Source organism: Panthera tigris, chromosome E1 (assembly GCF_018350195.1).
Source record: "Panthera tigris isolate Pti1 chromosome E1, P.tigris_Pti1_mat1.1, whole genome shotgun sequence".
Classification (NCBI taxonomy): Eukaryota; Metazoa; Chordata; class Mammalia; order Carnivora; family Felidae; genus Panthera; species Panthera tigris.
Window position 1 is genome coordinate 14,602,854 of NC_056673.1, and position 13,818 is coordinate 14,616,671.

A 13,818-nucleotide genomic window follows, 5' to 3' on the forward strand; every position below is an offset into this window, starting at 1 on the left:
GACCCCCTGCACAGTTGAAAATATGCATAAAACTTGGCTCCCCAGGGGCGCCTGGTTGGCTCAGTTGGCTAAGCGTCTGACTTTGGCTCAGGTCATGATCTCACGGTTTGTGGGCTCGAGCCCTGCGTCAGGCTCTGTGCTGACAGCTCAGAGCCTGGAGCCTGCTTCAGATTCTGTGTCTCCTCTCTCTCTGCCCCTCCCTGCTTATGCTCTCTTTCTCAAAAATAAACAAACATTAAAAAAGAAAAAATCTTGGTTCCCCCCCAAACTTTACTAATAGCCCACTGTTGATCAGAAGCCTTACCAGTAATATAAACAGTCGATTAACACGTATTTTGTATGTTATGTGTATTCTATATTGTATTCTGACAATAAAGTAAGCTAGAGAAGAAAATGTTAAGAAAATCATAAGGAACCATATATACCATATATGGTAACTAACTAGAATTTAAATAAAAACTTGAAATAAGGGAAAAAAAAATAAGGAAGAGAAAATACAGTATTATACTGTATTTATCAGAAAAACCTGCATATAAGTGGACCCCACGCAATTCAAACCTGTGTCATTCAAGGGTCAGCTGCAGTCTGTGATTGTTTGCATGTCTTTCTGTGTATGTGCTTTAGAAGTAGGATACGCAGCATTCATAGTTACTGGCTTGCTACCTCCAAGCCTGTTCTTAGTCCAATGACTTGGAGTTATTTAGTAAAGAACCGGAAATATATTCTGACAGCAGCTTTTTGGACTCTTTTGCAAATCCTATGAGGATATACTACATAGGCTTGGTGATCAGAAATGGGTCAGGTGAGATACCATCAAGTCCAGTGTTGTTTTGCCAGAACGACCTGCAGAAAAATAAGTCTCCCTGAATTAGATGGAAGTCACAGTCTTCATTCTGTTCTGTTTTGGTCATAAGAAAACTCCATGTAAGTTATTTATTTTGTCTGGGCTTAAGTTTACTCTCTATAAAATAGGGGGTGAAAGTAGTCTGTCCCATCATGATAGCTCATTAAGAATTAAATGAGATATTATAAGTGAAAATGTCTAGATTTTGAAAATAAAAGTCTCTCGATTTATATGTTCTTCATAGTGAGTGGAGAGGCAGTTAAGAAGACTCTAAACGAATAACCAGTTACAGTTTAGTCCCACACCAGATTCCCATATCTCTTCCAGATCATCCTGCAGTCTCTGTTGCTGTTTTCTGTAATTCATAAAGATTTCCTCAGACCTTCCACCGTCTCCGTTTTCTACCCTTTCAGCCGTTGCCATTATCTTGTGGCTTTGGATGTAGAAAACCTGTTGGATTTACCTTTGAAGCTAGGATTCAGGCCCAGTCCAAAATTAGGCAGGATTCAGAAGGCAAGGCAGGTGTGCTTACACTTGTGTTATCCCAGGACCCTCCTATAATGGTAACCCTCAAGTGAGGGTATGTGAGCCCTTCAGAGAACAACAAAACACTCTGAAAAGAAAATCATGCTGTCCTGGGTGTTCCAGAGCTTCCCATACTGGCCCCCTTCCGGCACCATTCCTTTCTGCAATCCCACCCCACTGTCAGCCCTGGCACATAGTCTCACGAACATGCCACCTGCCTTTCTCTCTCTCTCTCTGGCCCCATCCTTTGGCTGCTCAGTTTATTTTTTCCACATCCTCACCCTCTTCCAGTTCCAAGCTAAATAACCCTCACAGATGGCTTGTTCCATCAGAGCTGTTTAAGAACACAGGACAGTGAACTGGGGTCCAGAAGGAGCTGCCAAAGCCCAAGGCTGCCCTTCCTACAGAGGTCCAAGACAACTTTGTCATCAGCTCTTTAGAAGTCCATGGACAGTGAGCAGAGAGGCTGGCAGGTTGGGTGGTGGAATATCTCTTTAACAATATAATCCTCTAGCAGCTAGCAACTAGTTCTCACTTAGATTTACAAGTCAGAACCTGGAGCCGGATACATTGCATACTCCATTTTCCACAGAAGACAGAGCACTTTGTAGTTGGCATTTCTCCCCCACTTTTTTACAGCATGGAAACCCAACAGGAAATGGCAGTCCCATTTGTGTTTTGGATCGTGGTTTGAGTCCTTACTGAACCTCTTTGTGAACTCCTGGAGAGGTCTAGACCCCTGCCCTGCCTGACCTGAAGGGCAGTATTCCCAGCTGTCAGCACATCCTTGGGAAGAGGGTGAACTTCAGACGCCTAGTAGAAATCCTGCAGATGAGAGGAGACCCAGAATTTCACTATTTCTTTCCTGTCAGCAAGGACATGTAAGTTTCCTGTCTGCCTTGTCATCAGCTTTGGAACACTTTTCTCCTACATCCCTTCATGCATGCAATGGTCTGTAAGCTTCTGCCCCCATTCATTATCCCAGCACCCTCCTTCCCTCTGTCCTAATCAGATGGGTCTGGTTAATTTTGCCCTCATGACAAGACAGCCTTTTCCTCATCCTCACAGTTATTCCTGTGGGACGTAAAACCTCTCTGATCATGGTCTCCCTCTCTTTTCCCTTCCTTCTCTGTCCCCCTCTAACTGTACCCTTTGTAAGTCAGTTCCTCTGAGGTCACTGAGGAAGGGCAGTCTGTGCCATTTGCCACTATAGGAGTCTCTCTTTCCTCGGTAAGCAGAGTTCCCTTGAGAGACCCCTTCCCTTCCTCTGCTGAAAGCCATGTTGGCGGCTTCTCTGCCTGAACTCAGGCATAATGGGGCAGGGAACAATGGCATGTGTGCAGCGTCCTGGCTAGACAAAGGGAAGTTAACTCTTAGCCAGAGAGAGCAGACAGTTGAGGAAGCTTCCCCCGAAAAGAAGAGAGAAGGCAAGGAAAGACAAAATTCTGTGGCAGGGAGCTACTCCCTGAGAACTCAGGCAGAAATCAGCATCTCCTCCCTAAGCCTGATCTTTCTACTGAGAACCAAATTATTGTTCTTTCTCTTCTCTGCCTTCACGTCTTGCTCCAAGACCAAGAGCTGCCAGATGAACAACACACCCTGTTGCTTGCACAGTAAAAGTGTCTCAGGCTAATGGATTTGTGGAGCCTTGGGATGCCAGGTGGAAGGAGACGACTTTGATTTCCTTTTTCTTGTCCCCATGCTCCCTGGTGGACTTGCCTCTTTACGGTACATCCAGAGTTCAAGACTGTGTACTGCAGAGAACTTGGGGACACTCATATGTAGGTCTTAAGTTGGCACCCAGCAGTGACTAGTTTCCCATATCCATTCATTTCATCAACTGATCGGCTAAGGTCTTGCCCCTACTGTGTCCAGAGAAATGAAATTAATCTGAAGGATATAACTCCTTTTAAGACGGGTATGCTGAGAAATGTTAAATTTCATTACCTTTGTTCTTGCCTGTGGCTTAGCCAAGCATCTGTTTGGTTTGTGTTCATCTGAATGCAGCCTCATCAGAACTGTTTATTTTGTCCTGGGGTTGGGCCTTTGGGTTGCTGCTGAGCGGGGCTGGGGGTGGGAGGCATCCCTTAGTGAAAAGGGCTTGAACTTAAGTCCTCTTCCCCAAAAGTACCATTTCCTTCTAAGAGGCTACAAAGTATAATGAACACAGACTTTGGAATAACACGAATCTGGGTTCAAATCCCAGCTTCACCACTTACTAGATGTTCGTTTCCTCTGAGCTTCAGTTTCCTCTTCCTCTTTCTGTCTCAAAGGATTACTGTGATAGTCAAATGAAATAACATAATGCCTGGCAACCAGCAGTTACCAGTTCATCTCCACCGCAGCTTTCCCAGTACAATGGGATATTTCAGCCACTGGGAAGCTGTGGGCAGTGAAAATTGCAGAGGAAGTAAAATGCTGACTTGTTCTACATGTTGCTACCCTGAACCTCCCTGATTGGTTTCTTGCATGCTCATGAGTTTTTTGCTTCTAGAATGTGCCCTACCCCGAGTTTGTATTCTGATCTCCAGAGACCACTTCTTACCTCTTTGCCCCTTGACTTTTCTTAAAGGGCCCTTCTTGGCTTTGGATCTGGCGAGAAGTTAGCCAGAAAGCTTGCCCTCCGCCTCCCGTGGGGAGGCTCGTAGTTTTGGCTCATACCCTCCAAGTGGCCTGGAGAGAGCTACAGGGTGTCGGAGATAGCCATGGGAAAGAAATGGCTCACAAAAAGATGACGGTGTGTGAGCCAGCAGCTCCCCACTGCCTGCTGGAGCAAAAGCTCAGTGAGGCCGCCGACAAGAGTCTTCAGAACACTAAACAGGTGATTAAAACATCAGTATGAGTCTTTCCAAACTTCACAGAAAGCCAAAAACTTAGTTTGGACACCAACAGAAATTTTCCGCTCTGGAGCTTTATAAACTGGTCTGCTGTTTCTTCCTCTGCTCTGTGGCCAGGGGGGAGCTCTGTGCTAATGATTCCATAAAACCCTCCAAGTCTTCCTGAGTGGCTTATCATATGAGAAGAGCCGATACCACCTTTTTCCATCATGAGTTGTCTCTAGCCTCTCACTGTTAGTTTAGATTCTGAAGCTTCAGCCCTTCTGAGAAGGCCAAGCCCAACTCTTGGCACTGACCCCTGTGACAGAGCTGAACTCCAGCATCAAGGTCAGTGGCAGAACTGTCTTTCCTCTCCTCCTTTCCAAGATGACTGCCCAGAATCATAGAAACGTTTAAGAATGGAAAGAGACCTTCAGAATCATCTGCATTTTGCAAACAAGGTTCAGTAAGTTAGCCAAGATCACATGAGTTAGGAAAGCATGAAGTGAACTTTCCTCTAGACCCTGCTCTCCCCAGACTCATGCCATGTCAGCCGCCTGTGGGAAGAGTGCCTCGCCCAAAGGAGGTCAGTCTTCAAGCAGTGAGCGTCAAGAGACTGCCCGCTTTGAGTTTCTGTACGAAATCAGACTTTTCCCCTTGCGGGGATTGTGAGAATCTCTGCCTGAAGCACAGGTAAACCTTCTGGGTTCATGGAGAGCTGCGGGCAGTTGGAACACTGGTTACGAGCAGAGGCACACGGGTGGGTGCGGAGCAAATAGGGGATGGGGATTAAAGAGTACACTTACCATGAGGAGCCCTGAATAACATACACGGTGTTGTTGAATTACTGTACTATACACCTAAACTAATGTAACACTGTGTGTTAACTATAGGGTAATTAAAATTAAAACCTTGATTACAAAAAAAGAGCAGAGGCACATTTTAGCTCCTCCATTTACTAGTTGTATAGCCTTGAGCAAGTTACTTCTCTGTGCCTTGGTTTCCTCGTCTGTAAAATTGAGATGATGACAGCACCTGCTTCATGGGGCCGTGGGGATTAGAGGAGTTGTGTATGGACCGTATCTGGCACGGTGCCTGGCATGTAGCAGCCGTTCACTAAGCGTTAGCTGTAGCTGTCAGGGTGAAGGAAGCACGCAGCGGATTTTGTCGTTATGGCTAAAGCCCTGCGGCATAAAGCTGTCCCAGGAAGTGGCTCTGGTGAGGTGGCATGAACACAAGGCTAGGAACTCCTTTCATCTGGCTTCACATCTCATTTAATTTACTCAAGTTTCAGTTTCTTCTTCTCTATAATCAGTACCTGAATGTAATAGTAGCTGCTTCAGAGTCACCTGGCTGGCTCAGTCGGAGGAGCATGCAGCTCTTGATCCTGGGATTGTGAGTGTAGAGATTACTTGAAAGTAGAACCTTTAAATAATAACAATAACAACAACAACAACTGCTTCCAGGACACCTGGAGGCTCGGTCAGTTAAGCATCCAACTCGACTCTGGCTCAGGTCATGATCTCACGGTCCATGGGGACTTCCTGTAGTCTTCCACCCTTTAAAGCACTGACTCTCAAACTTCAGTGTTCGCTTATTTAGAGTACACGTTCCAAGCCCCTATCCCTAGAAACACTAATTTAGTGCAAAGTGGAATCCAGGAATATGCATTTTTAACAGACTCACTATGTGATTTTGATGCAGGTGGTTGTTTTGTTTTTGGGTTTGTTTTTTTTTTTTTTTTTTAATGTTTATTTTTGAGAGAGAGAGCAAGAGCTGGGGAGGGGCAGAGAGAGGGAGACATAGGATCCGAAGCACGTTCCAGGCTCTGGGCTATCAGCACAGAGCCCAACACAGGGCTCGAACCCACAAACTGCAGGATCATGACCTGAGCTAGTCAGACCCTTAACCGACTGAGCCACCCAGGCGCCCAAGATGTAGGTGGTTTTTAAAAATGCTTTTAGGGGCGCCTGGGTGGCTCAGTCGGTTGGGCTTCCGACTTCGGCTCAGGTCACGATCTCACGGTTCGTGGGTTCGAGCCCCGCATCAGGCTCTGTGCTGACAGCTCAGCGCCTGGAGCCTGCTTCGGATTCTGTGTCTCCCTCTCTCTCTGACCCTCCCCCGTTCATGCTCTGTCTCTCTCTGTCTCAAAAATAAATAAACATTAAATAAATAAATAAATAAATAAATAAATAAATAAATAAATAAATAAAAATAAAAATAAAAATGCTTTTAGTGTTGGGTGCCTGGGTGGCTCAGTTGGTTAAGGGTCTGACCACCTCAGGTCATGATCTCACAGTTCATGAGTTCGAGTCTCACATCAAGTGAGCTCTAGCCCTGCTTCGGGTGAGCCCCACTTCTCCCTCTTTCTCTCACTTTCCCTCTCTCTCTCTGACCCTCACTCACTTGCGCTCTCTCTGTCTCTCAAAAAAAATGCTTTTTAGTGTTTAGAGGTATAGAAAAGGAAACTGATATTTATTGCATTTCTTTTGCATCCCAGACATTTACCTTACTTACACCTTATCTCAAACTATGGATGGACTTTAGTTAGTTAGCTTTAGTTAGCCAAGCTTGAGGCATGGGCCACGTGTAAGATTCAGGACTCTGGGTGTAGAATCTGAAAATACAACTTAAAGCAGCCTTCTACCTCAGCCCTAATCTCAGAATTTCTGTGTGCCATATTTTTAATATGCCATGAGGATTCTTGAGATATGGCTGCAGTTTTTTTTCTCAGAGCACCACATTGGTGCTTTGAAGAACTTAGGTCTTACCCCTTGCTGAGGTGTGTTATACCCTGTCCAGGGGCAACAGTTCTAGTTAAGACAAGGCAAAACGTGCCCAGAGCTTGGCTTGTTGTGGTATCTTATTTCAAACCCAAAACTCAGTAGGCAACCTGTCAAAAGAGAGTACCTGTGTTTTATTGAGCCCAAACCTCCACGGGGAGCACTGTCCAAAGCAGAGAGTAGCATCTCTGAGTTTATCCAGGGTGTCTGTGTTGCACAACACAGAGTATGATTCACATACTGTACAGTGTGGCTGTCTCCCCTCTGTGATCATGTCATCCACACTATCCACGTACTCAGTGTGTGTTAGATGCTACAGATAGATTTTTCTTTAAATACACGTGTGTGTGTGTGTGTGTGTGTGTGTGTGTGTGTGTGTGTACAAATTATGGTGCCTACCTTCAAGAATCTTACTTAGGGGAGAAAACAGGACAGACTGATGGGAGAAAGATACTGAGAAGCATTAACAAATCAACAGATCAGATTTGTAGATGTCATGAATTTGAGAGGGAACACATTCTCAGGTGACAAATGTAGGATCCAAATAAAACTTGATAGGTTACAATGAAAGAAGTAAATAACAAGATGAAATCAACTAGGAATAAAGGTAGAATCCTACCTTATCCAAAAAGTCAGCTGCACATAGCAAGTAGCACGCAGCACAATCGTAAGTAAACGGGGTTTTTTTTATAGCATGGGGAGGCCTCAGTGAAGGAATGTTTAAAAGGGAACAGTGGAGGGCTTGCACTTAGTGGGGGGAGAGATTATTTAGCCATTTATGTGGAAACACTTTGGGGATTTGTTGATTAAAAAGCTCACAATGTGTCCTTAGTACAAGGTGGTGAACAAGAAAACCAGTACAGTTTTGGCCTCAATTCATAGGACGGAGGTATCCAGAATGGAACAAGGAGGAGATGTTCCGTCTGTTCTCAGTTGCCGGCTCACACGTGGGCACTCGCTCTCAGAGACACATTAGTCTCAGTGAAAGTCTTGGTGAAAGAATAAGCAGGATGTTGAGACAGTTGAAGTGAGGAGCAGTTGAAGGAAGTGGGGCTGTTCAGCCTAGGGAAGGTATAATACAATCGACTTCAAACCATCCGAGGCCAGTCAGGTAGAAGCAGAACTTGGGGGTTTTTATGTGGCCCCCGGGAACAGAATTAGAAGCACCAGGAGGCAAATTTGGGCTTAAAAGAGATAGACGTTTCTACCAATTAGAAAAGTCCAAAAATGGAATGGGCTCCCTGGTAGAAAATGAACCCCCTTGTAGAGTCAGAATAGTAACAGACCTCTCATACAGTGTGGTCAATACTGGAAGATAACAGGAAAAACAAAGAAATCCATTAAGTAGGTAACAATAAAAATTACTCCCACATTTCTTAAGCGTTTGATGGTTTTAAATCCACAGTCTTGAATCCTCCCCACTTGAAATATTCAGGAAAGGGTTGGATCACTGGGAGATGATATGGAGGAGGTTCTGGTTGTGGCAGCGTGGCTCTGAAAGGCGACTCTTCGTGGAAGCAGTACACATGCTGAGGGCTGCTAGTGAGGTCAGAGAAGGTGAATGAAGCATTGGCCTAGGCTACAGGTGCTGAAGGGACCACCTGTGGACTTGGGAGAGTTAGCATAGGTTGCTGTGGAATCCCTCTCTAGTTGAAAGTTCTGTGAGGTCAAGGATGGCATCTGCCTTGTTCTCCCTTATGTGCCCAAAATGTCTAACACATAGTAGAGCCTTAGGAAAAATTTGTGGGCAGTGGGCTGGCACATTGAGTAAGACTTCTTAAGAAAGACTTTGTATCAAACATAAAGGAAGACGAGGGAATGAACTGATTGAATAACAGCAAAGCCTCAGAGGTGCAAAAGGGAGCCAACAGCATGTGGGGGGATATCAAACAGGGTGGCCTGGGGCCTTGAATTGAGGATTAGGGAATAATAGCAAGAAGGGAGAGTGGTGATACACAATGGGGAGGGGACGGTGGGTGGCAGAGGGCTCAGACAAGTCAGGGAAAGCGTTAAGAGAGATCGGGATTTCATCTAGTAGTGAGGCTGAGCCCGAGGGAATTAATTCTCCATCCTGACTTCCTGAGGACCCGTCACCTAAAAGGGATAAAGGAACGCTGTGCCAGGTCTCCTGGGGCTGTTTCTTCCTCCTCCTTGAGGGAAGAGGAATGAGGATTCTGCCACCCTGCGTGCTGCAGGTCATAAGGCCAGGGTGACGGATTTCTCTCTTAGGACAGAGGCAGAGAGTCTTCCATATACCTGATCTGAATGTGACCCGCCACCCACTGGAGCCACCGGGGACTTTGTTTTCTACTGAATCCTCAGGGCCTGGAACAGTGCCTAATGCACACAGTAGGCATTTAGAAAATATTTGTTGAATTGACTGTTGACTAAGTGTGTCGAGTGCTGCAGATATCTCAGAGAGGGTATTCTCCCCCACACACGTAAAATAAAACTAAGAACAAATTTGGTGAAGGAACCTGAACACAAACCTAAAGGGTGGTCTCCTGATCCTGGCCATCTGGAAGCAAATAAGAATGTAGCTCAGCGTAACTGGAGCCCAAGATAAGTGCTCCTAGCCCAGAACTAACTGGCAGTGTAGAAACAGACTGCATGCGGGTATTTGCAGACTGAGACAGACATGAGGACTTTCATCCCCAGGGGCTGAGCTTGTAGCCTCCCCTGCTGGTTCAGTAAGTGAGGGCCCCAGCGCCTGTGTTCCAGGTTTCAGACCAGCTGAAGCCAGCCAGACCTGAAAGGCTTGTGTTGGCAGTGCCAGTATCCGCCCCTGACTCCTGCCGATGTGGGTGGCTGCTCTCAGAGCACTCTGCAGGGGAAGCGGATTGGACTGCAGCCCAAGCTACTGCTGCCTATAGTTTGCTCTCTGCAACGGGCTCATGTTGAGAATGCACCTTGCTCGTACAGCCGGAGCTCAGAGCTCTAGAAAAGAATAGTTTCTTTCCACGAGGGAACCGTTGGAGAAGAGCAAGCTGTACTTTACACAGGAAAATCCAGACTCCTCTCTCTGGCTTTGCTCAGAATTCCAAGCTCAGGAAATTCAGGTGGGTAGAAAATGCCACATTGGGGATTTTCTCATCATTTCTTTTGTATTGAGGAACCTGGAGCAAGGATCCAGCTGGGTCTCATTTAAGGAGGATAGTGCTAAAAAGACAAAGCCACCACACAACCCCAGTATGAAGTAGCTAGATGGACAAGGCAATCTTGATATTCAGTACAGGATTTTAGTTCTGTTTTGTGTGTTTATCCTAAAGCCCAGGTCCTTGAGGCCTCTCTAGAGTCCCACAGAATGCGTGTCTATGGTTAGGCCTAAGAATCTCTGTGGAGATTAGGAGGAGGGACAGCTAGAGAGAGGCCAGGCCTTGCTTCCACCAAGTGGCCTACCCAGCAGCCTGGATCCAGCACCTTAGTTCTGAGTAAGATATTCCAGCAGCCTCAACAGCCAGGTGAACATTCCAGAGGAGTGCCAGCCCCATGTTTCCTTCTTCATTACCTCTGAGTCTGGCTTCCACGCATGTCTGAGCAGAGTGAGGCAGCAAGGAAGAAGAAAAAAGAACAGCCATTCATTAATTGAGCACTTGGCCCGGGCATCTTGCTGAATGTTTGATAATGCATTATCTCTTTTAAACCTCAGAACAACTTGAGCAAACAGAGGCTCAGAGAGGCTAAGTAACTTGTCTGTAGACACACAGCTAGGAAGTCGTAGTTAAGACCAGTCTCTCAGGTCTCTCTGACTGTGAAGCCCAGGCTCTCGATCAACCCCATTTATTGCCTCAACTTGCCTCTTTCCAGAATGGACCCATTGTTTCTACTGTACTTACCTTCTCAGTGCCAGGGTATGCTCCACAATTCTGTTCCCTCGACTCTCCCTCCAGGGTGAACATAATCTCCCTCCCAGTAGCCAGGTACCTGCACCTTTTGGAATATACAGTAAGACTATTAGGGTAGCCTCTTCCCTGTCCCTGAAGTCTTCTACCTAACCATTTTCCAGTTCCCACCCATCCCTCTCTAGGAGACTTCAGGGCAGTGCAGGGGTGCAAGTACACGCACGCGCGCGCGCGCGCACACACACACACACACACACAGTAGAGGTGGGTGTGGCGAGCGGCTGCCATACCACTCTGAACAGGCATCTGCGTGTTGTCAGCTGATGGGTAGCGCCCCCCATTGCCTCCACTGTGAAAAAAACACAGCTGTTGGGACCAGACATGTGGAATGGGGTGACTGCTGTGGGCTGGTCGACGATGTTAACATCTCATTTTGTGATTCATTGACCTCTCAACTAACACAGACTAACCATATAGGACTAAGGAGTGCTGGGTCTGGACATTGGGATCGAAAGTGACTGCAGGAGAGGCCTGCATTTAGCTGCGTTGCGTAGAAATGGGGCCCCGTTGCAGCAGGGATAGGGAAATGGTGAAGTGCTGAGTGTTTCCCTTGACAGTGTGCCCAGGGGTTTTCAGGTTATGTGTCTAGCACAGGGACCTGTGCCTCTTCTCCCTCTGTCCCCTTTGTCATTCAGCACCTGCACAGGTTCTTCCTTTCTTTCCCCTCTGACCCGCCACCATCTCTCATAGTCCAGTACCAATTCACTCGGATTTCAGGTAGGCTGCGAATGTCTGTCTCCCCATCATAAGCTACTCCCTGTGTCTTCAGAGTGAATGTGCGTCCTTATGGCCAGCTCCCTCCTGCCTCTGGAGTCCGCTCCCTGCCTGGAAACCCCTCCCTCTAGGAATGTGAATGAACCACTTCCTCTGTCCTCCCAGCTCCAGAGGATTCCCTGTGTCTGAACTTTCATTGGCAGGCCTCTTTGTAGGCTGACCCACCCTTGGCCACTACAGAATTGTCCTTCCCACCCTGTAGTCTCCTGTGAGGGTGAGTCGTGAATAACCAGAGGTTCCCAGTTTGTGAAAACACTTCAGTCTGACTTTAGCTTCTTGTAGCCAATCTGTAGGCTTGGCTTATTAAAGATGATAATTAACCCATTGCTAATTGACCTCAGAAGCCAGCCAAACAGCCTATATTCACCAGCCTTGGTGGTGGATTTGCAGGCTATTTTAAGCTTTCTTAATAATCTCCGCAAGACTTCACTTTCTGTCTGCATCTTATTTGCTCTAAGGACATTCTGTAAAATTAACAAGCTATAAAATTTGATTGAAGGTTTCAACAAATGTGAGAATAATTGGCTCCATTTAGAGAAACAAGAAAAACAACCTGTAAACTTCAGTTTGTAGAGGAAAACCCATGTGATTTTTTCTCTTTAACCAGAGGAGCAGTAGCAAGCAGGACTTTTTAAGACCAGAAAAAAATAGAGAACTGGCCGATAGTACAGGTTTAAATTCTGGTTCCCCCAAACCAAGAGTTCAGAAAAAAGAAACTACAAAATCAAACCAGCCCCTGTTGTGCTTGTGCCTTCCAAGAGGCCCGTTTGGAGATAACAGGGACCCCAATAAAGATGGAGTGAGTGCCTCATTCCCTAGAACTTGCATCCAGAGGCCTGGTTCTCAGAGCTCTCTTGGCTACACGGGCGCAGGGAAGGGAGGAGTGTTCTCCCTTCTCTGTGGCAGCTCTGAGGTGTTGAGTCTTGTAACTCAGAGGACATCAGTCAGTCTGTGGTACCTGGTGCTCAGTTCCTTTTCTCTGTCTGTCACCCTCCCCCACAGTCCATAAGACAGATCTCTTTTTCTGTTCCTTCCAGGGCATCTCTGCCCAGGCCGGGCTTGTCTCCTGCCAAGTGGCTGTAGAACACTCCACTCCTTGCTTATCAACCCCACCTAAGGTACCCCAGACCAGTAGCTCGGTCTGCCTTCCCTCTTCTCTCTTGACCTAGAGGTTTCTTCCTGCTTTCCACAAGACCTAACTTTCCACATAGCTCCAAGCTCCATTTACCCCATGCATGCTCTCATTATACCTCTAAGGAACTGAGCCTGTGACAGGACAGACTCCTGTGTGGCCTTGCCACATCTTGCTTTCAGTCCTCCTTTCTGCTTGACTCTTTGCGTGTGGACCTGATCCAGTGATAACCGGAGCCCTGAAGCTAGAGGTTTCAGTTCCCACTGGTGGGGCACGCTGCCTCAGATGGTTTTCAGGGGAACGGAAAGGGGCTTTCTCTGGGCGCCTTTCTTTTAGCTCTTCCCTGACCTAAAACCCCAGTTTTCTTTTCAAAGCTGACTAGAGTGATTTGTGTGAGACACTTTGTCCATCAGTGTTGGAGTTCCTGGTAATCTCCCACACAGTGAGTCTCCCTCCAGAAGGGCCAGAACTGCTACTGAGAAGGTGCTGGGTCCCAGGTTCCCTGGGGTAGTCCCTGGCCAGCAGCCCTTTTACTTACCTCTAGCCTGTTAACAACCCATGACGGAGGCCTCCCCTGCCCAGCTCTGTCTCCTCTAGAGAATCTAGAGTTTGCCCAGAGCTGCAATGTACAGGCCGCTTACATTCTGTGTTTTTCATTGATATAGAACGGAAAAATGTACTCATGAACAGAGCTGTTGTGAGGATTATGTCATAGACTTCAGCTGGACTCCTTCCTCTCCAAGCAGGGAGCCCAGCTTTAACCCCTGTCCTACCAGGAAGTCCTTCTTGGCCAGCCAAAGAGCATCTTGGAATTGGCTCTTTATGGGTGGTTCGAAGGGCTTCTTCCATCACGGTGTCCCTTATTAACCACATTTAAACTTTTTCCCCAACTCAAGTGCTGGAGTCTTTGTCTGGGAGAATATTCCCATAAGCCTCTTGTAAACTACAGGACCAAGAGAACTGTGGTCCTCATTCTGCTGGGCTCATTCCTCTGGCCTTAAAGTGGAATGATTTACCAGATAGGCCAGAAGGCTGGAGACAG

At 46.8% G+C, this 13,818-nt stretch overlaps 1 protein-coding gene across 10 annotated transcripts in view; it reads left to right on the forward strand.

Moving 5' to 3' along the window:
• SMG6 (SMG6 nonsense mediated mRNA decay factor) overlaps positions 1 to 13,818 on the forward strand; it is a 226,297-nt gene that overhangs the window by 186,981 nt on the left and 25,498 nt on the right. The window contains exon 14 of one of the 10 annotated variants that reach the window (XM_042965413.1): positions 12,682 to 12,828. The exons of 8 other annotated variants lie outside the window; for them this stretch is intronic. In XM_042965413.1, coding sequence (XP_042821347.1) covers positions 12,682 to 12,813 — 132 coding nt within the window. In that variant the 3' untranslated portion in view covers positions 12,814 to 12,828. Of the gene's footprint in view, positions 1 to 2,008; positions 2,918 to 12,681; positions 12,829 to 13,818 lie in introns of those variants that run through there. One more of the 10 variants, XM_042965414.1, reaches the window with a different exon arrangement.